At 42.3% G+C, this 23,786-nt stretch overlaps 2 protein-coding genes across 3 annotated transcripts in view; one reads left to right on the forward strand and one right to left on the reverse strand.

Annotated features, from left to right (window-relative positions):
• The first annotated feature begins 991 nt into the window (after positions 1-991).
• LOC118366797 (calsequestrin-2-like) lies at positions 992-13,634 on the forward strand. The gene is made up of 11 exons (XM_035749480.2): positions 992-1,545; positions 6,540-6,624; positions 6,781-6,881; positions 6,974-7,085; positions 7,815-7,888; positions 8,335-8,465; positions 8,577-8,622; positions 9,785-9,839; positions 11,609-11,709; positions 11,807-11,881; positions 12,011-13,634. Exons 1-11 carry the CDS (start codon positions 1,303-1,305, stop codon positions 12,296-12,298), a joined length of 1,311 nt encoding a protein of 436 aa, XP_035605373.1. The 5' UTR covers positions 992-1,302; the 3' UTR covers positions 12,299-13,634.
• A 1,853-nt stretch (positions 13,635-15,487) lies between these two features.
• The window catches only part of LOC118366796 (vang-like protein 1), a 47,248-nt gene continuing 38,949 nt past the window's right edge, over positions 15,488-23,786 (reverse strand). For both annotated transcript variants that reach the window (XM_035749478.1, XM_052493365.1), the window contains exons 7-10: positions 20,175-20,308; positions 18,586-18,751; positions 16,259-16,493; positions 15,488-16,021 (exon numbers count right to left, since the gene is read on the reverse strand). In XM_035749478.1, coding sequence (XP_035605371.1) covers positions 15,761-16,021; positions 16,259-16,493; positions 18,586-18,751; positions 20,175-20,308 — 796 coding nt within the window. In that variant the 3' untranslated portion in view covers positions 15,488-15,760. The remainder of the gene's footprint in view (positions 16,022-16,258; positions 16,494-18,585; positions 18,752-20,174; positions 20,309-23,786) is intronic.

Consider the following 23,786-nt stretch of genomic DNA (forward strand, 5'->3'; position numbering starts at 1 on the left):
CCCTCTACCCCAGTATGCTCTGTAACCCCTCAGCCAGCACCTCCCTCTACCCCAGTATGCTCTGTAACCCCTCAGCCAGCACCTCCCTCTACCCCAGTATGCTCTGTAACCCCTCAGCCAACACCTCCCTCTACCCCAGTATGCTCTGACAACTGCACCAACACACACAGCAATAACGAACTAGTTTTAAAGTCACTGCCCAGTGTTTCCAGATTTCTATAAAATATGACCTAGAATTACTTACAATATGAGTGAAATAGTTTTCCTTCCAGAAAAATTGTAATTCGGTCTGTTTTCAAATCAAATCAAGTTGTATTGGTCACTTACACATATTTATCAGATGTTATTGTGGGTGTAGCAAAATGCCTGTATCTTGGAATGGTATGGGTGTACCCCAACAACAGAATGGTGTGGGCGCATTCCGGCATTCAAAATATTTATGCAAGCAGACTGCTGATTTCCAAAGTAAAGTAACCACTATAAAGCTATCTCTATGATATTCTAGTTGCCATTAGGCAACCTGTTAGTGCTGTCCATTAGCCTGTCACTACATTAGCATCTATTAATCTATTAACTTCTATTAACACTGGATATTGTGGTGTGGGACACTGTTAGCATAATTCTAACCTGTTGGGAATACCCAGTTTACCCATGGGCACTGCTCAGGAGGCTCTTTTTATGCTCATGGTAACTAACCCAATCTACACTATGACAGCTAGCACTTTAGACATGTAGTCCTCAGATTACTATCACCCCAAATCTCCTCATTCCTCCCAACATGCCAAATAGAGACATCATGGTGTGAGAGTGTGAGCAGAGAGCTGAGGCCCAGTGTAAAAATCTCCTGTCGTCCTTTCTCTCTCTTTCGCTCTCTCACCTATTTATTTTTAGCACCTAAACAACTGGTCTCCTAAAAATGGGCCTGTGTGGGGTGGGCAGGGGGAGAGGGGTGCTGCTATGTACGGTATCCAGCCCCCCAGCGTGCTCCAGGCCTGTCAGGGCGGTTCTTTCCCTTTGTCTCGGCAGGAGAGAGGGAGCAAAACGGGGAGAGAGAGAGTCTCTGGTTCCTGAACAAGCGTTAGGCGTCAGAGGGCGGCTTGGAAGGAAACTCAAGGAGATTTATACTATAATTGAAAGGCAACCTGTTATTCTCCACCTGTCTTTCTATTGTTGTTTTAACATTTATTTTAACATTTTGGAGAGTTTGTTTTCTGTCCTAAGCGTAAGCGCTCTTGTGGAGGTCGTAACTGGTGAAGGTTACTCTGTGATTCTCTGGGTGCCTGGTTGTTCCTAACTCAGACCATGCATTCTCTGTGGCTGCTTCTGATCCTGTGCCTGTCCCTGTCCCTGGCGCCCCTAGTCCAGACCGAGAAGGGCCTGGAGTTCCCTCGCTATGACGGGAACGACAGGGTCATCAACATCAATGACAAGAACTACAAGAAGGCTATGAAGAAGTACAGCATTCTCTGTCTGCTGTACCACAAACCCATCCCTGACGGCAAGGAGCTGCAGAAACAACACCAGATGACTGAGATGGTGCTGGAGGTAAGCTTGATGAGAATGAGGAAGAGGAAGAAGAGGAGGAGGGGAGGAAAAGGGAGATGGTGGGGGAGGAGTATGTGGGAGAGGAGAAAAATATGAGGAGGAGGAGGAGGAGTAGAAAGAGATGAGGAGGTGATGAAAGAGGAAGAGGAGGAGAAAGAGATGAGGAGGAGATAGAGATGAGGAGGAGGAGAAAGGAGGAGAAAGAGATGAAGAGAGGAGGAGGAGGAGGAGGAGGAGGAGGAGGAGGAGGAGGAGAAAGAGATGAGGAGGAGGAGGAGGAGGAGGAGGAGGAGGAGGAGGAGGAGGAGGAGGAGGAGGAGGAGGAGAAAGAGATGAGGAGGAAGAGAAAGAGATGAGGAGGAGTAGAAAGAGATGAGGAGGAGAAAGAGATGGCGGGTAGGGGAGAAAGGGGAGAGTCCCTAGGGAGGGGGAACACCTGGGCTGGACTGAGGTGATTTAACAGTCTGGGGTCACCGGGTCAGCTTGACCTACAGTATTACTCCATAAATAATTTACAGTACCAATACATTACAGTGTTCCAATGGGCACGTAGCTCACAACTTACCGAGGGGTTTGCTGACTGGGGTTAAAGGAAAAATGAAGAGGTATAAAGGGTTCACACTCCAAAACATGTTGCATAAAGCGTACTTCATTTCATGTCACTGTGAATGAAAAACATCACCTGCTGCTCGTTTGTTGTTGTTTACAAATGCTGTGTTCAATTACAGACCTACACACTGAAGAAGGCTGTAATTCCTAAATGTCTGTGTATGCTATCCCTGATGCAGTAAAACAAATTTAACATTGAATAATGAATTAAGCAATATGCAACATATTTTGGTTTGCGAACCCATTACACCTCTTTATTTGCCTTTATTTGTGGGTTTTACACACCAGCCAAGCTTCTGGGAGAGCACGATGGTTATCTTTTGATTAGTTAATGGAAAAATACACTAAAAAACAATATTTTGGTATTTTTTTATTCACAGTCCCAAAATGTTTTGCATGTCAACAGTCAAGTTCTCAAGATTTTGGACTTTCAAGAAGCAAAGTGACACTTGCCACATCATCATAATGATGGGTTTTTTTGCATCATCCTGATGATGTGGCAAGTGAAACTATTGTCGCATTCACAGGCTAGTCGCAACTCTGACATTTCGGACTTTCTAATTAGTTGAACGCGGCATTTGCTTCTCGAAATTGACATCCAAAACATTTTAGGACTGTATCAACAGTGGACTAATTAAATAAATACCAAAATACAGTTTTTGAAGGGAGATTTCCTTTAATGTGAGTATACAAAACATTATGAACACCTGCTCTTTCCATGACAAAGACTGATCAGGTGATTCCTTATTAATGTAAGTTGTTAAATCCACTTCAATCAAGGTAAATGAAGGGGAGGAGACAAGTTTTAGAATCATTTTTAAGTCTTGAGACAATCAAGACATGGATTGTATATGTGTGCCATTCAGAGGGTGAATGGGCAAGACAAAAGATTTGAGTGCCTTTGAACGCGGTATGGTAGTAGGTGCCAGTTGCACTGGTTTGTGTAAAAAACTGCAACGCTGCTGGGTTTTCCACCCTCAACAGGTTTCCTGTCTGTCTGTCTGTCTGTCTGTCTGTCTGTCTGTCTGTCTGTCTGTCTGTCTGTCTGTCTGTCTGTCTGTCTGTCTGTCTCTGTCTGTCTGTCTGTCTGTCTGTCTGTCTGTCTGTCTGTCTGTCTGTCTCTGTCTGTCTGTCTGTCTGTCTGTCTGTCTGTCTGTCTGTCTGCCTGTCTGCCTGTCTGCCTGTCTGTCTGCCTGCCGTGTATGAGAGTGAGCGTGTGAGAGAGAGAGGCTGCCCAGTTCTGTCAGTTAAGGTTATTTCTGTTAATTCATTCTCCACTTCACTCCCGTTGTAATGTATGTCATTCACCCCAGCTCTCTGCCACAGGCAGAAATAGGACTGGCACTCATGCAGTGTATGTTATTGAGCTATACATGTGAAGGGCATTGCAGTGTCTGTCTCTCTCCCTGTTTTGCTTTGAAATTTAAGATACTATATCAATTCAAATGTTTTTGAATAGCTATAGGGTTAGCTAATTGATTATAGCATTGCATGATGCCCTATGACTGCATCTACAGTCTAATGTGCTATGAATATGTTTCTAATATAATCAGCACGTCATAAGAAGCTACTTCAAGTCAAGTGTCAGTGTAGTATCCTACTGCAACAGTGTGATATCTGAGCTGTGACAGTGGACTACAGTGGGCTGCTTTAGCCTAAGTTCTTCTCCCTAGCTGTCCTGTGCTCCTCATGGCTTGTGTTAGAGTGTGATGTGCAGCAGGTAATCGGAGACCAGTTTCCCACTCCTGATAATAGCCCCAGATATTTAACTCACCACAGGTGGGTAAGTTGACTATGTTTGCATAGTAAACTTACACACAGCATAGTCAATTTACAGACAGCACTGACACACACACTTACCCCACAGACATGCCATCAGGGGTCTTATCACAGACCCCAAATCCAGAACAAATTCAAGAAAACATACAGTATTATATTGAGCCATGATTGCATGTAACTCCCATCTCTGACTGTACATCAGACCTGTTCAAAAAACAAACGGCTAAACCAATATCTCACCACACAACGCCTCTCCCTTATTTGACCTAGATATTTTGTGTGTATATGCTGATATGTAGGCTGTGTGTGACACTTTACATTTATGCAGTTCTGACCTTGAGATGTTCTTGTCCATTAATTCATGTTCTGTATTATTTAATGTTTCATGTTTTGTGTGGACCCCAGGAAGAGTAGCTGATGCTATAGCAAAAGCTAATGGGGATCCTAATAAAATACCCCAAAATACTGCACTAGGGTTAGGGTCCAGGGTAATCATAATTAACTGTACTTGCTCTTTTGCTTCACTAAAAGATATCTGTATAAGATTAACATATCTGGATTCTAAATGTATTTAGGGTATTTCAATACTTTCAAAGACATTTGGAAGTAAGTATTTAGGTATGTTGTTGCTGAAAACATAAATAGTTGAATATTGGCATTTATGTTACGAAAAACTAAGAGTGGTGGATGGAATCAGGCGCAGAGAGCAGGGTTCTGTCATTTATCAAATTTATTACACCGGTGCAACCGAAAAATGATCACGCCAACACACAGGGCGTATATAGGTTGCCAGTCCAAAACAACAGGACAAAATAGACCAGAGAATAAAGATAAGAAAACAAATCACACCATCAAACACAGAGTAACAAAAAACAAGCCCGCACAAAATACCCAGCGGGCCTAGTGCCCTTAAATACCCTACAAACAAACCCTAATACAAAACAGGTGTACCCAATTAACCACTAACCAACACAAACGGAAAAGGAATCGATGGCAGCTAATAGGCCGGTGACGACGACCACCGAGCCCCGCCCGAACAGGAAGAGGCACCCTCTTCAGCGAGGTTCGTGACAATTTATTTCAAATTACTCAAATACACAGTATTTATAACAACTATTAAAATACTCCCATGCATTTGAACCAGGTCTGTTGGCAATTTGAAAATAATGTTTTTGGAAATACTTAAAAAAAATAGTCTTTGTATAGGAAATTATTTGAAAATACTTTCAAATACTTCCAATATAAGTAGTTGATTCTGGACACATTATTTCCACATACTGAAATACATGGAAAATATCTACATAACAAATAATCAAGTACACATGTATTAGAACCCAGGTCCGGAGATTACATCCATGTTGCATTATTTTATAAGGCGCTTACAGAGTGAGATTTGTTTGAAGAGTCCACAACCTATCTGATCTTTTTTCATCACTCTGTCAATGTATCATTGACATAATGTATCTCATGCTTGGACAAAGGCTACTTGTTTCATGTTGTATGTACTCTAAATTGTAGTTTTCTGTCTGTGGTTTTGGTTTGCTAGAAGTTGAGAGGTACACAGTACAGCATATCCCTTTTAAGGTGTGTACAGTTTTGCTGAGCTGCAAAAAATACAATGCCTTTTTCTTGTCTACAACTAAGGCATATTCCCTGCCTCTATATCATTTTTTTCAAACATGATGTTCAAAGCCCTAAATGATCAGCTGTCACCATATCATCTGGATAAAGACAGACAAATCAGTGTTCCCCTCCTGATATTTCTGTCAGTCAGGTATTCTTAGGAGCCCCAGTTTTACCCCTGTCAGAGCTCAAGGCCTTGCCTGACATAGCCTCACCTAATTGAGACCACAATGGCAGCAGCATTCTGGCTTGTATGTACAGTACATGTAGAGCTGTGCACTTCTAGTCATTCTAGAACTGTCTCCCTCTGTGTGTGTGTCGCCTTTGGGCTTTTCTGTTCTCTGGACCGTTATCTACTCAATAACGTCACCCCAATTAAGGCTCATCTCAGCCCTGTCTGTCCCAGTGCCAATTTACAGTCGCAGATTGTGCATGTGACTGTGTATGCGTGTGTTGTATACGACCAATACAATTGAATTGAATTTAAATTATAGGTCAGCAATGTCTCTCTCTCTCTCTCTAGGGTTCTTTCCTAGATATGATTGATTAAAGTTTAAAAAAGCTTCAATGTTTTGTTAATGCTTCAAACTGGATCACAGTTTGTGAGCACATACAGATGTAGAATCTTAATTTGAACCAGTTTGTTACAGCAGGAAAATAATCATGCAGCAACATAAAATGTGAATTATTTTTGTGGATTATATTTAATGGAATTTTTTGGTAGGGGTTGATACATTTTTTGTTAGGGAAAATCAAGTCTGACGTTTTAAAGTGGAAATAACACACTTTAGAAGCCTTTTTAAAACTTAGAATACACTACAAGTTTGCATTGCCTGCTGTATAGGAAATTTCTCGGCAACAAAAGAGTGATCAAATGAAGATCTTACATCTGTACCAGTAAGGGCAGATGTAAGATCTATTTGACACTGTTCCAATTTGAGTGTTATGATGATGTTGAAGTAACAGTCTTTTGTCATCTCCAGCTTGCTGCCCAGGTTATGGAGGAAAAGGAGATTGGGTTTGGAATGGTTGACTCCCACGAAGACGTCAAGGTTGCCAAGAAGCTGGGTAAGAAAACACATTAACACATCAGCCTGCACTATAGTTTCCAAAAAGTATGATACTGCATGACTATGAAGCACCAAAAGGCTTTTGTACAGCCTTCAGTGAATGGCTGTAAATAATGGTCTGTATTTGACCCCTGAACCCTAAACTATGACCCAGGCCTGGTGGAAGAGGGAAGTGTGTACGTGTTCAAGGGAGACCGTATGATTGAGTTTGATGGCCTGCTCTCTGCAGACACCCTGGTGGAGTTCCTACTAGACGTGAGTAACTTGTTGATACTAGGCACAGATCTAGGATCAGCTTGCTGTTGTGTCCCTTTCCCTGTACAACAATCTCTCTCTTCTCTCTCTAGCTGTTGGAGGAGCCCGTGGAGGTGATAGGAAATACTCTGGAGCTGAGGGCCTTCGACAGGATGGAGGAAGACATCCGTCTTATTGGCTACTTCAAAAACGACGAATCAGAACGTGAGTTTTTACCAATCTGTCTGTGTTTATGTGTGATGGCAGGGATTGGACTGCTATTGGATGATCCCCAGGGCTTGATAATGACCAGAGCATTTTTAAACTCCCCACCACCACGGATTTCATTTCAGTCATTTAGCAGATGCTCTTATCAAGGGCGACTTGCAGTAGTGTGTGCAGACATTTTAATACTTTTTTTCATACTGGTTCGCCATGGGAATCAAACCCACAACCCTGGTGCTGCAAGTGCCATGCTCTATCAACTGAGCTACACGAGCTTCATGACCAATTTTACCCTCCACAGACAGCTGTGAGGCCCAAATGTTTTCCCATTTATCCTAAGACGCAGCACCGCACTCATGATGAGCACAACGATGGCTGTCTCGCCCCTGACCAACTGTGGGAGCCTAGAACTAGGGGTCAACAGAGTTCAGTTATTTCAGTGCCTGTATGTGTCAACGGCATCTCCTTAATTAAAGGCTAATGATAGCCCAGCTAGCACACACCAGCTAACAGATGCTTGATAACGGCTAGGCTAATTGACAGAACCAATCTGGGAATTGGACTTTAACGCTGAAGGTCTACATCTCTTCACAATGGATAAGAAATGGTGTAGCAGGTGGTTACACAGTAGTACAGCGACTTAAAAATAAGTTAAGTGTCCTCTCTTCCATCCCTCACTCCACCAAATGCTCTCCTTTCTCTTCTTCATAAACCTCTGGTCTCCTCCAGACTACCATGCATTCAAGGAGGCTGCAGAGCAGTTCCAGCCCTACATCAGATTCTTCGCTACCTTTGAGAAATCTGTGAGTATACTGACATCCATACCTTGAAATTCTGTTTCCTTGGTCTGTGAGTAGCAGTCCTGTCAGGGCAGGGAGTCCTGATTGGTCTGTGAGTAGGAGTCCTGTCAGGGCAGGGCAGGGGGTCCTGATTGGTCTGTGAGTAGGAGTCCTGTCAGGGCAGGGGGTCCTGATTGGTCTGTGAGTAGGGGTCCTGTCAGGGCAGGGGGTCCTGATTGGTCTGTGAGTAGGGGTCCTATCACGGCAGGGGATCCTAATTGGTCTGTGAGCAGGGGTCCTGTCAGGGCAGGGGATCCTGATTGGTCTGTGAGTAGGGGTCCTGTCAGGGCAGGGGATCCTAATTGGTCTGTGAGCAGGGGTCCTGTCAGGGCAGGGGATCCTGATTGGTCTGTGAGTAGGGGTCCTGTCAGCACATGGGGTCCTGATTCAAGGTGTTTGTGGTGTTTAAGGTGGCCAAGGAGCTGACCCTGAAGATGAACGAGGTGGATTTCTACGAGCCCTTCATGGAGGAGCCTGTCACTGTCCCTGACAGGCCTAACTCTGAGGAGGAGATCGTGGCCTTCGTCACTGAACACAGGAGGTAAGAAAGGGATCAGTATGGCTGTCAGAACACAGTTATTTCACTCTGATCAGTGCGATTAGTGACACCAAACAGACAGGGTTGTGTAAGATTGTTTGTCTTTGTTTTCAGACCAACACTGAGAAAACTGCGTGCTGAGGACATGTTTGAGACCTGGGTGAGAAGTTGTATTATTTTTCAGTTCAGTTCAAAGCCTCTGAATAGAGAATTACTCAATGTAACATTTTTATTTATTTATTTATTTGATTTGATTTATTACGCCTTTATTTAACCAGGTAGGCTAGTTGAGAACAAGTTCTCATTTACAACTGCGACCTGGCCAAGATAAAGCAAAGCAGTGTGACACAGACAACAACACAAAGTTACACATGGAATAAACAATAAACAAGCCAATGACACAGTAGAAAAAAAAGAAAGTCTATATACATTGTGTGCAAAAGGCATGAGGAGGTAGACAATAAATAGGCCATAGGAGAGAATAATTACAATTTAGCAGATTAACACTGGAGTGATAAATGAGCAGATGATGATGTGCAAGTAGAGATACTGGTGTGCAAAAGAGCAGAAAAGTAAATAAAAACAATATGGGGATGAGGTAGGTAGATTGGGTGGGCTATTTACAGATGGACTATGTACAGCTGCAGCGACCGGTTAGTTGCTCAGATAGCTGATGTTTAAAGTTGGTAAGGGAAACAAGTCTCCAACTTCAGTGATTTTTGTAATTCGTTCCAGTCACAGGCAGCAGAGAACTGGAAGGAAAGGCGGCCAAATTAGGTGTTGGCTTTGGGGATGATCAGTGAGATATACCTGCTGGAACGTGTGCTACGAGTGGGTGTTGTTATCATGACCAGTGAACTGAGATAAGGCGGAGCTTTACCTAGCATAGACTTATAGATGATCTGGAGCCAGTGGGTCTGGCGACGAATAAATAGCAAGGGCCAGCCGACTGGAGCATACAGGTCGCAGTGGTGGGTGGTATAAGGTGATTTGGTAACAAAACGGATGGCCCTGTGTTAGACTGCATCCAGTTTGCCGAGTAGAGTATTGGAAGATATTTTGTAGATGACATCGCCAAAGTCGATCGGTAGGATAGTTCGTTTTACTAGGTTAAGTTTGGCGGCGTGAGTGAAGGAGGCTTTGTTGCAAAATAGAAAGCCGATTCTAGATTTGATTTTGGATTGGAGATGTTTAATATGAGTCTGGAAGGAGAGTTTACAGTCTAACCAGACAACATACATAGAAGTATTTGATATGCAATCTTGCTTTACTTGCCTTAATCCTGGGACAGCTTCTCATGATGTTGTTTCTGTTATTCTCAGGAGGACGATTTGGAGGGGATCCATGTGGTGGCCTTCGCAGAGGAGGAGGACCCTGGTAAAAGCCATTATATCAATATCATTACCCAATTTTAGTATTGAGCAAGGCAAACATTAGTATAAATAAACTTAGCTCTGCAGTACAGGTTCCCGAGGAGATGAACGTGACATAGCTTTTAAAAGAGCAACCTCATACACATTGCTTCAGAACGTATTCACACCCCTTGACTTTTTTCATATTTTGTTGTGTTTAAAAGTGGGATTGGCGGGATTAAAATGGATTTGTCATTTTTTGTCAACAATCAATACAAAATACTCTGTAATGTCAAGGATAAAGAACAATTATGACAAATATATGTTTTATTAATTAAATATATTTGAATTAGATAAGTATTCAAACCCCCTGAGTCAATAAATCTTAGAATCACCTTTGGCAGCGATTACAGCTGTGAGTGTTTCTGGGTAAATCGCTAAGAGCTTTGCAAACCTGGCCTATTAAACATGTAAAAAACTCTTCTTGTTCTGTCAAGTTGGTTGTTGATCATTGCTAGACAGCCATTTTCAAGTCTTACCATATATTTAAGTCAGATTTAAGTCAAAACTGTAACTAGCCACTCTTCGTAAGTAACTCCAGTCTATATTTTATGACTTGTGTTGTAGGTTATTGTCCTGCTGAAAGGTGGATTTATCTCCCAGTGTCTGTTGGAAAGCAGACTGAACCAGGTTTACCTCTAGGATTTTGCCAGTGCCTAGCTCTTAGCTCTTTTTTTATTAAAAAAACTCCCTAGTCCTTGCTGATGACAAGCATACCCATAACATGATGCAGCCACCACCATGCTTGAAGATATAAAGAGTGGTACTCAGTGATGTGTTGTGTTGGCCCCAAACATAATTCTTTGTATTCAGGACTTAAAGTACATTTCTTTGCAACCTTTTTTGCAGTATTACTTTAGCACTTTATTGGAAACAGGATGCATGTTTTGGAATATTTATATTCTGTACAGGCTTCCTTCTCTTCACTGTCATTTAGTGTCAGTACAATGTTGTCAATCCATCCTCACTTTTCTCCTATCACAGCCATTTAATTCTGAAACTGGTTTTAAATCACCATTGGCCTCATTGTAAAATCCCTGAGCGGTTTCCTTCCTCTCAAATGAGTTAGAAAGGATGCCCATATCTTTGAAGTGACTGGGTGTATTGATACACTATCCAAAGTGTAATTCATAACTTCACCATCCTCAAAGGGATATTCATTGTCTGCTTTTTTTACCCATCTACCAATAGGTGCCCTTCTTTGTGAGTCATTGAAAAAGCTCCCTGGTCTTAGTAGTTGAATCTGTGCTTGAAATTCACTGCTCGACTGATGGACCTTACAGATAATTGTATGTGGTGTACAGAGATTGGGTAGTCAATCAAAAATAACGTTAAATACCATTATTGCACACAGAGTTAGTCCATGCAACTTATTGTCTGACCTGTTAAGCACATTTTTACTCTTGAAGTTATTTCGGCTTGCCATGACAAAGGGGTTGAATAGTTATTGACTTAAGACATTTCAGCTTTAGATTTTTTATTATAAAACATAATTCCACTTTGACATTATGGGGCATTGTGTGCAGATCACTGACTTAAATTCTAAATGTAATTTTAAATTCAGCCTGTAACACAACAAAACGTGTAAAAAGTCGAGGGGTGTGAATACTTTCTGTAGGCACAGTATCAGTCTTATCTGAACCTGAGAATCACTGAATCATAGCTTCCAGGAAATTCAACAAACTTCTCAGGGATTGATAAAACACAGACGAACCTTCTTGATGCGTTGTTCAGATGGTTATGAGTTCCTGGAGCTGTTGAAGGAAGTGGCCAGAGACAATACCCACCACCCTGGTCTCAGCATCATCTGGATCGACCCTGATGACTTCCCCCTGGTGAGCCACACATACAGAGACAGACAGGGCTATAGGAACTCTGCTACAAGTCCCTACAGTTCTCAGGTCTCACAGTGTGTTCTCCCTCTCTCCTCAGCTGATCCCCTACTGGGAGAAGACCTTCCACGTGGACCTGTTCAAGCCTCAGATCGGAGTGGTCAACGTTACTGATGTGAGTCCCCTAACAGCTCCAGTACAGTATAAGAAATTGCTGGCAACCTGTCCGGAATTGTGAAACTCCGATCGAACACGTTGGCCCCTGACCTTTGACCTCTCTTTCTCGCTCCCTTCCTCTGTACAGGCTGACAGCATCTGGCTGGAGATAGACGAACAGGACCTGCCCACAGCCCAGGAGCTGGAGGATTGGATAGAGGACGTCCTGTCTGGCAAGGTCAACACCGAGGATGATGATGATGATGACAACGATGATGATGACGAAGATGACGAAGACGATAACGATGATGATGACGAAGATGATGACGACGAAGATGATGACGACGAAGATGATGATGACGAAGATGATAACGATGATGACGACGAAGATGATAACGATGATGACGACGACGAAGATGATGACGATGATGAATAATTAAAAAACTACAAATTTGTAATCCAAAATTCATAACATTGTTGTATAGTCTCTTCACTGTACTATCATCAAAGTGAACGAGTTCAGGGAGAGAGGAATAGATCTATATGCTTTTATAAAACATTTTGTACAATGTGTACATCACTAGCCAAAATCAACCTTTCTGCATTAGAAGAAAACCCATCAACAGATTTTGTTTTTCAAGAATCTTTTCAAAAATACTGTTGATAAACTGAAATCTATCTGAAAGAGAGAAGTAACAATATGTTGACCAACAGAGATACTTCAGAAAACCCCAAACAGTACTTTCCATCCTTCCCTTAATTCTACTAATTTCTAACAATGACTGGCAACCACGACAAATACATCAATCTAACTTTAGTTTGATCAATGAAGTGCTGCTGTACACCATCCTAAACCTCACTGAAGTCACTGAAAGGTTGGCATCTTTGTGTGCTTTTCTGTGCCCTCTATAATATACTCCGTGTGTAGATAATTGCATTTTAGGTTCTACTTTCTGGAGTCAGTGCAAATACACACCTGTCTCTCCCTTTCCCAGGAACTAGATCTTTGTTATTACTATTGACACTTTCCAATTTCCACAACACTTTCTCTCCTTTCATCTCCATCTCTGTATTCATGTGTGTTTGAGCAACAGCTGCAAAGTGAGATAATATCAGCATTGCACACCCAGATGGGAGAGGAAAGCCTATTTAAATGCAAATTCCTCAAGTCTCAATTTCTCTAATTTATTCTCTTTCCATGTTTCGTTCTCTTCATCTTTCTGTCTCTTTCCCTCCTTGACTCATTGCTCGTTCTCGCCCTCCTTCCGTGGGCTATTAGAAGAGGAGATGTGTAGTGGCAGGAGAGAGTTCTCAGTGTTCTGTAGGACCAGGGCACATGAGGGGGAAGGGGGCTTCAGATATTAACTCAATGTCTATACTCAACCTTCATATTACAACCACTAACTCACTCGCTCGCTCTCTCTCCGCCTTCTCACATACTGTATAGTACACAAGACAAAGACACTGCAGCACACACACGCACACACACTTGCGTTCCAAAAATAAGTCATACAGTATGAGAATATGTTCAAATTGTTCATACAAATATTCATTTTACAGATGTGAATCTTGAGACAGTTATTCTAATCCCATATCTGTGACCTTAAAGCAAAAACCTAAGACACACACACACACACACACACACACACACACACACACACACACACACACACACACACACACACACACACACACACACACACACACACACACACACACACACACACACACACACACACACACACACACACACACACTCTATTGGACAAAAATGATTGCATACAATAACACAAACAAATTGAGCATACATCATATGTGTTTCAAAACATAGGCACCTTTGTAGTGAAGGATACATAACAGGAGACAAAGGCCCCATTCGAATACTTCCTTTCTCCCTTCCTTGAAGTAGTTACATATCTGAATTGGTTGTATGAGGGAAAGCATTGGTAGGCAATCTTGCTTTGATCTATCCAACACTTATGACTTGAGATTACCTCAAGAAAACAAGGAATAAAGGATGAATTCGAACAGTATTCAAACAAAATTCACAACCATGATTTCAACACTATAAAATCCTCAACATTTAACTTTTTAGTGACAACAATGATAATACAATTGCTAACAATTGAATTATCATAAACACATGTAATAGGGAAGATTTGGATGAAAACAATTCAATATAAAAATAAATACTATCCACAGATTAGTATAAAAATCCCATTGCAGTGGTAGTACTACTAGTTGTGGCTAGATGGCACTACAGCTTCTGTTGTGAATGTAGAGATCCCTCACTATGAGGAGACTGTTGTCTGCACATCAATACTGAGGAATATACCGTGTCCAATATCCAAATGTTTAAAAAAAAGACAATAGAAATGTATCACCTGGGCCTATTGGAATCAGTTCCAGGACATGTACATATGTGCATGCAGTCCTGGAGATAGACAAGCATTTCACGACACCCGCTATAACATCTTCTAAATATGTGTATGTGACCAATAAAAAATGGGATATTGATTAGTGGTATCAGATCAGTCAGTCATGTCTGGGACAAAATACATTACCACAGCTACTTGTTTTCTCTTATATCTGAAGATGGAAAAACTTGAGCCTCAACCTGTTTCACTTAGCTTTAAGGGTTAGGTTCTGTAGAAATGTAATAATAGATTTATTTCATCTGGAGATAAGACACAAATCTATTGCATATGTCTTCTCATTACATGCCAAAAGTATAGAATATGTCTGTATAAATGCTCTCTCTCCCTCCCACCCTGTTTGTTTTCTCAACTGTGAGTTTATGGTTAGAGGACAGTATCTAGCAATAGCCCGCTTTGGGTTTGAGTACAACAGATTCTGACAACCTCTTACAGATATGTCTAGGAATCCTGGGTAGTACAATGACTGAACATAACTGTGGGCAGTCAGACAAGTAAGACACTTATCAATTAAATGGAAATAACCCACACGTTTAAATAAATACAAACACATGTAGAACCCATTGGCGGTAAAGACAAGCAGTCTTTACTTTGAGACAACTGAACCTGAACTGTTGGTGATTAGGTAGTATTTCATTCATATTAGTAGGGCAGACGATATGAAAATACTCACTGTTGCTATAGCAACCCTAGGGAGGATCCAGAGACAGGTACATGTAGAGCCAGATTGTGTGTAGATGCAGCTTGTACACACACACGCACTCACTCACTCACTCACTCACTCACTCACTCACTCACTCACTCACTCACTCACTCACTCACTCACCACCACTCACTCACCACTCACCACTCACTCACTCACTCACCACCACTCACTCACACACACACACACACACACACACACACACACACACACACACACACACACACACACACACACACACACACACACAAAAACCACCCCACACACACACACACACACACACACACACACACACACACACACACACACACACACACACACACACACACACACACAGAGAACAAAAATGTTGCAGGGATCATCTACAGTGCATAGAAAAAACCTTGACATAATTCAGTGTTCCAGTTTGCCTTAGGACAATAGAAATCAGAGCATATTGCCCATCTCTTACTATCTCTCTCATCTTCACTGGAAAGGAGCTATATGCTGGGGATCCATAGGGTTTATTAACTATGCTAACACTTCCTCTTGCAATATCCCATGTGCATCTGTTCATAAAAACACATACAATAAAAAAAAAAAAAATTGCAAAGCAGCCAAAACAATCTTTAGAAAAAACAGTCATTTAAATAATTTAAGAGACAAAATACCACAATAAGAGCATATCAAAGTAGAAAAGGCTTTAAGAAACATAACACAAAAAACATACCAAAATGGTAAGATACTGTAATTCTAGAATAGCCACAGTTTTCCGTGTCTGTTAGACTGATGTTTCAGATTGGAGACACAGGGTAAACTTGTGTGACTTGGGGTCAACGTACTCCTCGGTCATTCGAATGTAGGGGATGGACTTGACCGTGACCACTAGGCTGAAGTCTAGACACCTAAGGGAGAAGACCATGCCCTCCTTTAGACCGCTGGTGACCGCAGCCTCGCTGACCAAAGTCCACTGATCGGCCATCCAGCGCTCTTGACCGTACTGCAGTGTAGGACCAGGGGACAGGTAGGCCTCCAGGAATGCCTGAACACACACACAGACAGACAGACAGACAGACAGACAGACAGACAGACAGACAGACAGACAGACAGACAGACAGACAGACAGACAGACAGACAGAGAGACAGAGACAGACACGGAAATACACAACACATTTCAGAATTGCTGACACTATCGTAAGGACATAATAAAGAGTATTGTGTTAGGGTACGGGGACTGACTTGGCACTAGAGTAGGGCTAATGGGTTCATTCTTGCTTACCTTGGGGCTCATGTTGTGTGTGAGGCAGAAGGCCAGGTGTCTCTGGATGCTGTCCATGCTGTGGCAGTGCTGCCTCCTGGTGGTTCGGAGGTATTTCTGCAGGGAGCGGGCCATGGAGGGGAAGATGGCCGAGGCGGCCTCCCGTACATCCATCACATCCCCGGGGGACACTTTCTGCTCCTCCTGATGCATCCTCCTCACATGCATGAAGGCCTCCTCTACAGCCACCACTAGCCTAACATTAAAGTAATGTACACATAGACACAACATTCAGTATACTGTACATTCATATTTTCTTACACCCTAAAGTTACTATCCTAACGTTGGGCCAGTAACCGAAAGGTCGATGGTTCGAATATCCGAGCCGACAAAGTGAAAAATCTGTCGATGTGACCTTGAGGAAGGCACTTACTTTCATTTGCTCTATGGGAGCCGTAATACTTGGCCTGACCCTGTAAAACAAGGCATTTCTCTGTACCTATCTTGTGTGTGGCAATAAAACATCTATTACAGCAATGTACACACAACATTCAGTATACTACTGTATATTGTTCTGACATCTGTTCTTACATCCTTACATACAAGTTAGAAAAACACAAGACAATGTACCCTACTGTATCTATTCTTAAGTCCATTTATGTACATCCTGATCTATATTTTAAATCCTTGCATTAAGCATCATACAGTGCCTACAGAAAGAATACACAGCCCTTGACTTTTTCACATTTTATTGTCTTACAGACCAAATGTATAATTGATTAAATTGAGATTTTTTTTTGTCACTGGCCAACAGACAATATCCATAATGTCAAAGTGGAATTATGTTTTTAGAATTTCTTTAACAAATGAATTAAATGAAAAGCTGAAATATCTTGAATCAAATATTCAACCCATTTGTTATGGAAAGCCTAAATAAGTCACATAATAAGTTGCATGGACTTACTGTGTGCAATAAGTTTTGAGTGACTACCTCATCTCTGTACCCAACACATACAGATAATTGTAAGGTCTGTCAGTCGAGGAGTGAAATTCAACCACAAAGACCAGGGAGATTTTCCAATGCCTCACAAAGAGGGCACCTATTGGTAGATGGGTAAAAGTAAAATAACAAGCAAAAAAAGCAGACATTTAATATCCCTTTGAGCATGTTGAAGTTATTAATTACACTTTAGATGGTGTATCAATACACCCAGTCACTACAAAGATACAGGCGTCCTTCCTAACTCAGTTGCCGGAGAGGAAGGAAACTGCTCTGGGATTTCACCATGAAGCCAATGGTGACTTTAAAACAGATACTGTACAGAGTTTAATAGCTGTGATAGGAGAAAACTGAGGACGGATCAACAACATTGTAGTAACTCCTCAATTCTAACCTAAATGACAGAGTGAAAAGAAGGAAGGGTGTACAGAATAAAAATGCATCCTGTTTGCTACAAGTACTAAAGTAAAACTGCAAAAAACTTTATGTCCTAAATACAAAGCGTTGTTTGGGGAAAATCCAACAGAACAGGTTACAGAGAGCCACTCTTTATATCTTCAAGCATGGTTGTGGCTGCATCATGTTATGGGTATGCTTGTCATAGGGAGTTTTTTAGGATAAAAATAAACAGAATAGAGCTAAGCACAGACAAAATCCTAGAGAATTTCCAACAGACACTGGGAGACAAATTCACCTTTCAGCAGGACAATAACCTAAAATGCAGGGCCAAATATACATAGTGGCTTACCAAGTGGCTTACCAAAACGACATTGAATGTTCCTGACTGGCCTAGTTACAATTTTTACTTAAATCGTCTTGAAAATGTATGGCAAGACTTGAACATGTGTGTCTAATAATGATCAACCAACTTGACAGAGCTAGAAGAATAAAATAAAAAAATCATGTGCAAATATTGTACAATCCAGGTGTTCAAAGCTCTTAAAATCTTAGCCAGAAAGACTCACAACTGTAATCACTGCCAAATGTGATTCTAACATGTATTGACTCAGGGGTGTAAATACTTATTTAATCTTTTTTTTTTACATTTGTACTTACCTAAATGAGATATTGCTGTTTTCGTATTCAATACATTTGCTAAGATTCCTAAAAACATGCTTTCACCTTATTGTTATGGGTATTGTGAAGATAGGTGAGAAAATATATTGAATTAATTTTGAATTCAGGTAACAACAAAATGTGGAATAAGTCTAGGGGTATGAATACTTTCTGAAGGCACTGCACCTATGTATCATTCATCCTTCCTTCTTCACTAATTTATTTCTTTTTAACCCAAATATTCACCTTCCTATTCACTCAAGAGTGTTCTTTCTCTCTCTCACTCACTCACCTGGCTCTGCGTTTGCAGACCCGTCTGTCATAGTCTGCCTCTTCGTAGTATAGCTCGTTATGAGATGTGTTTTTGTGCCTGGCTGCTGCAGAGATCATGGTCCGAGACTTGCCCCCCACCGCCAGTCCCCCCGACCCCTCTGCCGGCTCCGCCGGGTTCCCTGGGCCTATGAACAGGAATCACAGAGGCATGATGGGAAGGTCACTGTGGCCCAATCAGCATATCAACAGCAACCCGGGGAAAACACAGATCTCAGTGAGGATTCTAAATCTAAAAATCTGATGAGAAATATTCAGTCTGGTAGTTACAGCTGACTATGTGGTTTAGCCATCTGCCAAATGACAACAGATTTAGCCAAAGTTGAAACTAACATCTGGCTACCAGGCGAGTAAATATTCATCAAATAAAAGACAATACCAGTTTGATCATATTCACATCTTTCTATGGTGAATACCAATAACTAACCCAGAAGTAGTAAAAGCATAAGTTATACTTCCTGGGGGGTCTGCTAAATGACTTAAATGTAAATATGAATATGGAGTAGTGGAATCTGGTCCATATTCACGAGGGATATGTGGATATGAGGGGAGTTCAGTACAGTAATCCCGGCAGATACAGGTCAGGAGAGATTAAGCAATGAATCATTAACACCAAGGTGTGTACTGTATGTATGTGTGTGTGTGTGTGTGTGTGTGTGTGTGTGTGTGTGTGTGTGTGTGTGTGTGTGTGTGTGTGTGTGTGTGTGTGTGTGTGTGTGTGTGTGTGTGTGTGTGTGTGTGTGTGTGTGTGTTGTGTGTGTTGTTTGTGTTTGTGTGTGTGTGTGTGTGTGTGTGTGCGTGCATGCGTGCGTGTGTGTGTGCGTGCCTGTGTGTGTGTGTGTGTGTGTGCGCACGCATGTGTAAGGCTGAAAGCTACTGTGATGAATTATTGAAAGGCAGAAATGCCAAACCTCTGAAGCCCTCCCTCCCTCCCATTTCATACTTTGACAAGGGGAGGGTGGGAGGGTTCTGTGAGGAACCGTACCAGCATACTCCTCTACCAAACTCCATAGAGAAAACCCATAAAATCTGCACTGAGTTGGGAAGGCCCAAGTACTCCGTCGGCAGTCGGTGCCTGTGTAGAATATCTGGTGAATGAAAGGGGGGGTTAGATTGGTATGTATTTGTGTGTGAAGGTGTCGAAGCAGTGCAAACATTGTGGGTGAGGGAAGGGAAGTGATGAATGAGGTTAGTAATGTACACTAGGTTAGTAAAGTAAACTTGTAAAAAGTGTGAGGACACACAGAAGAGATTATTACCCAGCTTTACTTACTGTCATTGTCCAAAAGGTAAGCTCTCAGTTTAGCTTTAAATGTTGCTTAGGGTGGCATGGGAAGGTATACGGAGAGACAGCATCACAACGAAGCACAAACATGGACAAATATGGTGGATAGACAGCTGACAGATGGAGAGACGAGAGAGCGAGAAAGAGTTTCACTTTATGATGCAGTTACAAAGAGGAAAAGAGATGATTGGAAGGTGGACGACACGTACAGGGAGACAAATCCAATGTAACCATTGAAGAACCACTGAATCTGTAGCTATACTAACCATCCACGGAGTAGACCTTGAGGCCAGCCAGGTGCTTGGCGGCACGGTGCTTGGAGGCGGAGAGAAGGGCGGGGTTATGAAGAGGAAAGTCTCTGTAGTAGAACTCTAGCAGAGACAGAGCTGCCCTCTGAATACTGACACAGACAGAGACAGAGGGAGAGAGAGAAAAAAAAGCAAAAGAGGGGCAAGAGAGGGAGAGCGAGAGGGGGAGGGAGGGAGAGAACGATGGGAGAGAGAGGGGCAGAGGGAGGGAGAGAACGATGGGAGAGAGAGGGGCAGAGGGAGGGAGAGAACGATGGGAGAGAGAGGGGCAGAGGGAGGGAGAGAACGATGGGAGAGCGAGAGGGGCAGAGGGAGGGAGAGAATGATGGGAGAGAGAGAGGGGCAGAGGGAGGGAGAGAACGATGGGAGAGAGAGAGGGGCAGAGGGAGGGAGAGAACGATGGGAGAGAGAGAGGGGCAGAGGGAGGTAGAGAACGATGGGAGAGAGAGAGGGGCAGAGGGAGGGAGAGAACGATGGGAGAGAGAGAGGGGCAGAGGGAGGGAGAGAACGATGGGAGAGAGAGAGGGGCAGAGGGAGGGAGAGCGAGAGGGGCAGAAGGAGGGAGAGAACGATGGGAGAGAGAGAGGGGCAGAGGGAGGGAGAGAACGATGGGAGAGAGACAGGGGCAGAGGGAGGGAGAGAACGATGGGAGAGAGAGAGGGGCAGAGGGAGGGAGAGCGAGAGGGGCAGAGGGAGGGAGAGAACGATGGGAGAGAGAGAGGGGCAGAGGGAGGGAGAGAACGATGGGAGAGAGAGAGGGGCAGAGGGAGGGAGAGAACGATGGGAGAGAGAGAGGGGCAGAGGGAGGGAGATAACGATGGGAGAGAGAGAGGGGCAGAGGGAGGGAGAGAACGATGGGAGAGAGAGACGGGCAGAGGGAGGGAGAGAACGATGGGAGAGAGAGAGGGGCAGAGGGAGGGAGATAACGATGGGAGAGAGAGAGGGGAAGAGGGAGGGAGAGAACGATGGGAGAGAGAGATAGGGTAAGAAAAAAGGCCATAAAGTAGTAGGAGGTAGAGGAAACAGATGGATGTATTATAAAAGAAGGTCGGAAATGAAGTCCATTATTGTCCCTGCTGATTTGATTCACCTGATAAAATAGCTCTTACTGAGCAGCATGCCTCATATCTACACTACTCCCCCAGACCAGACTACTGCAGACCAGGGCCACGTTATACAGCGTTCCCTGCTTTAAACTGTCCTCCAGCCTCAGGCCTTTCTACAGGAGATCAGTCAGTATCAGACAGAGAGGCTAGAGGTGAGGCAGCATAGAGAGACAGAACCATGCATATACTGTATCAATGTCAAGTCTACGTTCACTTAGCTAACCTTTCTGCAAGGGATCAGCACGGTTATTGAAATATCTGAATGGACGTTAGTATTCCAATACTTGTGTGAGTATTAATTGTTGCGAGCATAACAAATTACAGGCCTACCTTAACAATGAAAACGCCTTTACTAAATGAAATGTAAATATCCATGTGACATTGTTACATACAAGAATATACAATGACATTTCAAATGATTAATTTAATAAAACAAAGTGCACAGTGCTCCAGTAGCCTTCATGTCTGTAGCTTTTTGTTTATGTTGGCCAATCAAAGCGTCAGAGAGGCTCAATGTGTAGTGAGAGTTCACTAATGCAATGCAAGATGGAATAAAATCACAGAATTAAAAGTTAGCGAAATGAGAAGGAGTAGGCTACAATGAGCAACCAACAGGTAGGCTGTTTTATCTGAATGGGGTTGGGGAGAAGCTTAGCATGTGGCCTCAATTAGCCTGGTTAGCTATAGTTGGCTAGCTTAGCTTAAAAGCTTCTCTAGGCCACTCTTGTCAAGACAGACACTGTTATATGGGATGATAAATAACGTTGTGGCTGCTACAAGTTAGCTAGTCTTGGTTGGAGCAGAGTTTCCTTGGGGTCGCTCACTCCATCTGCTTTTTTAATATCCAACAAAAATGTATGATACCATTCGAATAGTGATTTTCCTGCCCATAGTGTGGAAATACACAGTACCAGTCAAAAGTTTGGACACCTACTCATTCCAGGGTTTACCTTTATTTTTTACTATTTTCTACATTGTAGAATAATAGTGAAGACATCAAAACGATGAAATAACACATATGGAATCATGTCGTAACCAAGAAAGTGTTAAACAAATCAAAATGTATTTTATATTTGAGATTCTTCAAAGTAGCTATCCTTCGCCTTAATGACAACTTTTCACACTTGGCATTCTCTCAACCAGCTTCATGAGAAGTCACCTGGAATGCATTTAAATTAACAGGTGTGCCTTGTTAAAAGTTAATTTGTGGAACTTATTTTCTTCTTAATGCATTTCAGCCAATCAATTGCGCTGTGACAAGGTAAGGGTGGTACACAGAAGCCCTATTTGGTAAAAGACTAAGTCCATATTATGGCAAGAACAGCTCAAATAAGCAAAGAGAAACAACAGTCCATCATTACTTTAAGGCATGATGGTCAGTCAATCTGGAAAATGTAAAGTTTCATTTAAAGTTTCTTCAAGTGCAATCGTAAAAACCATTAAGCACTGTGATGAAACTGGCTCTCATGATGATCGCAGGAAAGGAAGACCCAGAGTTACCTCAGTGGCAGAGGATAAGTTCATTAGAGTTACCAGCCTCAGAAATTGCAGCCCAAATAAATGCTTCACAGACATCAAGTAACAGACACATCTCAACATCAACAGTTCAGAGGAGACTAAGTGAGAGGCCTTCATGTTCAAATTGCTGCAAAGAAACCACTACTAAAGGACACCAATAAGAAGAGACTTGCTTGGGCCAAGAAATACAAGTAAAAGACATTAGACTGGTGGAAATCTGTCCTTTTGAATTTGATGTTATTTTAAATGGGCAAAAAAAATGATTTTCTTTCAAAAACAAGGAAAGGACATTTATAAGTGACCCTAAACTTTTGAACAGTAGTGTACATATGAATATATGGATGAGCAATGACAGAGCGGCATAGGCAAGACGCAATAGATGGTATAAAATAGAGAATATACATATATGTTATTTCATAGTTTTGATGTCTTTACTATTATTCTACAATGCAGAAAATTGTAAAAAATGAGTAGGTGTGTCCAAACTTTTAACTGCTCCTGTACATAAATACAGAAAAATCATGTTTTTGATTGCGCTGGGCCTTTAAACCATATGCTTTTGATAAGAGAGACAGCTCTGGGTTGAAGTTCTCCTAAGGCACAGATCTACGATCAGTTTACTAGCCATAAATCCTAGCCTGAACAGTTCCGACTGTAGATCAGTATCTGGAAGGTAAGTTCATCATACTGCATCATAGCCCCTCTTTCTCAGGCCCAGCCCACCTAATTACCAGAATAGCACCCTAGAGCAAAAGGACTGGACTGGAGCATTCTGGGTGATTTAGTAACTAAATTACTGCTACGCTTCCCCCTGAACACGAGTCTCCAATTACCCACAGTTCAACAGGGCAGTCGGGTGTGGGTGTGTGCGTTGGGGTGGGGGCATTCTAAAGGCATTCTCTAATAGTCTGATTTTCTGTAAACATTTCTGCTATCTGAGTGATCA

This window comes from Oncorhynchus keta, chromosome 34 (assembly GCF_023373465.1).
Source record: "Oncorhynchus keta strain PuntledgeMale-10-30-2019 chromosome 34, Oket_V2, whole genome shotgun sequence".
Lineage (NCBI taxonomy): Eukaryota > Metazoa > Chordata > Actinopteri > Salmoniformes > Salmonidae > Oncorhynchus > Oncorhynchus keta.

Bases quoted from the DNA above. Each gene is read 5' to 3' on its own strand.
- LOC118366797 (XM_035749480.2), top strand. From the start codon at position 1,303: ATGCATTCTCTGTGGCTGCTTCTGATCCTGTGCCTGTCCCTGTCCCTG. The intron at 6,882-6,973 runs GTGAGTAACTTG...TTCTCTCTCTAG, and splicing joins TGGTGGAGTTCCTACTAGAC to CTGTTGGAGGAGCCCGTGGA. The intron at 11,882-12,010 runs GTGAGTCCCCTA...TCCTCTGTACAG, and splicing joins GAGTGGTCAACGTTACTGAT to GCTGACAGCATCTGGCTGGA.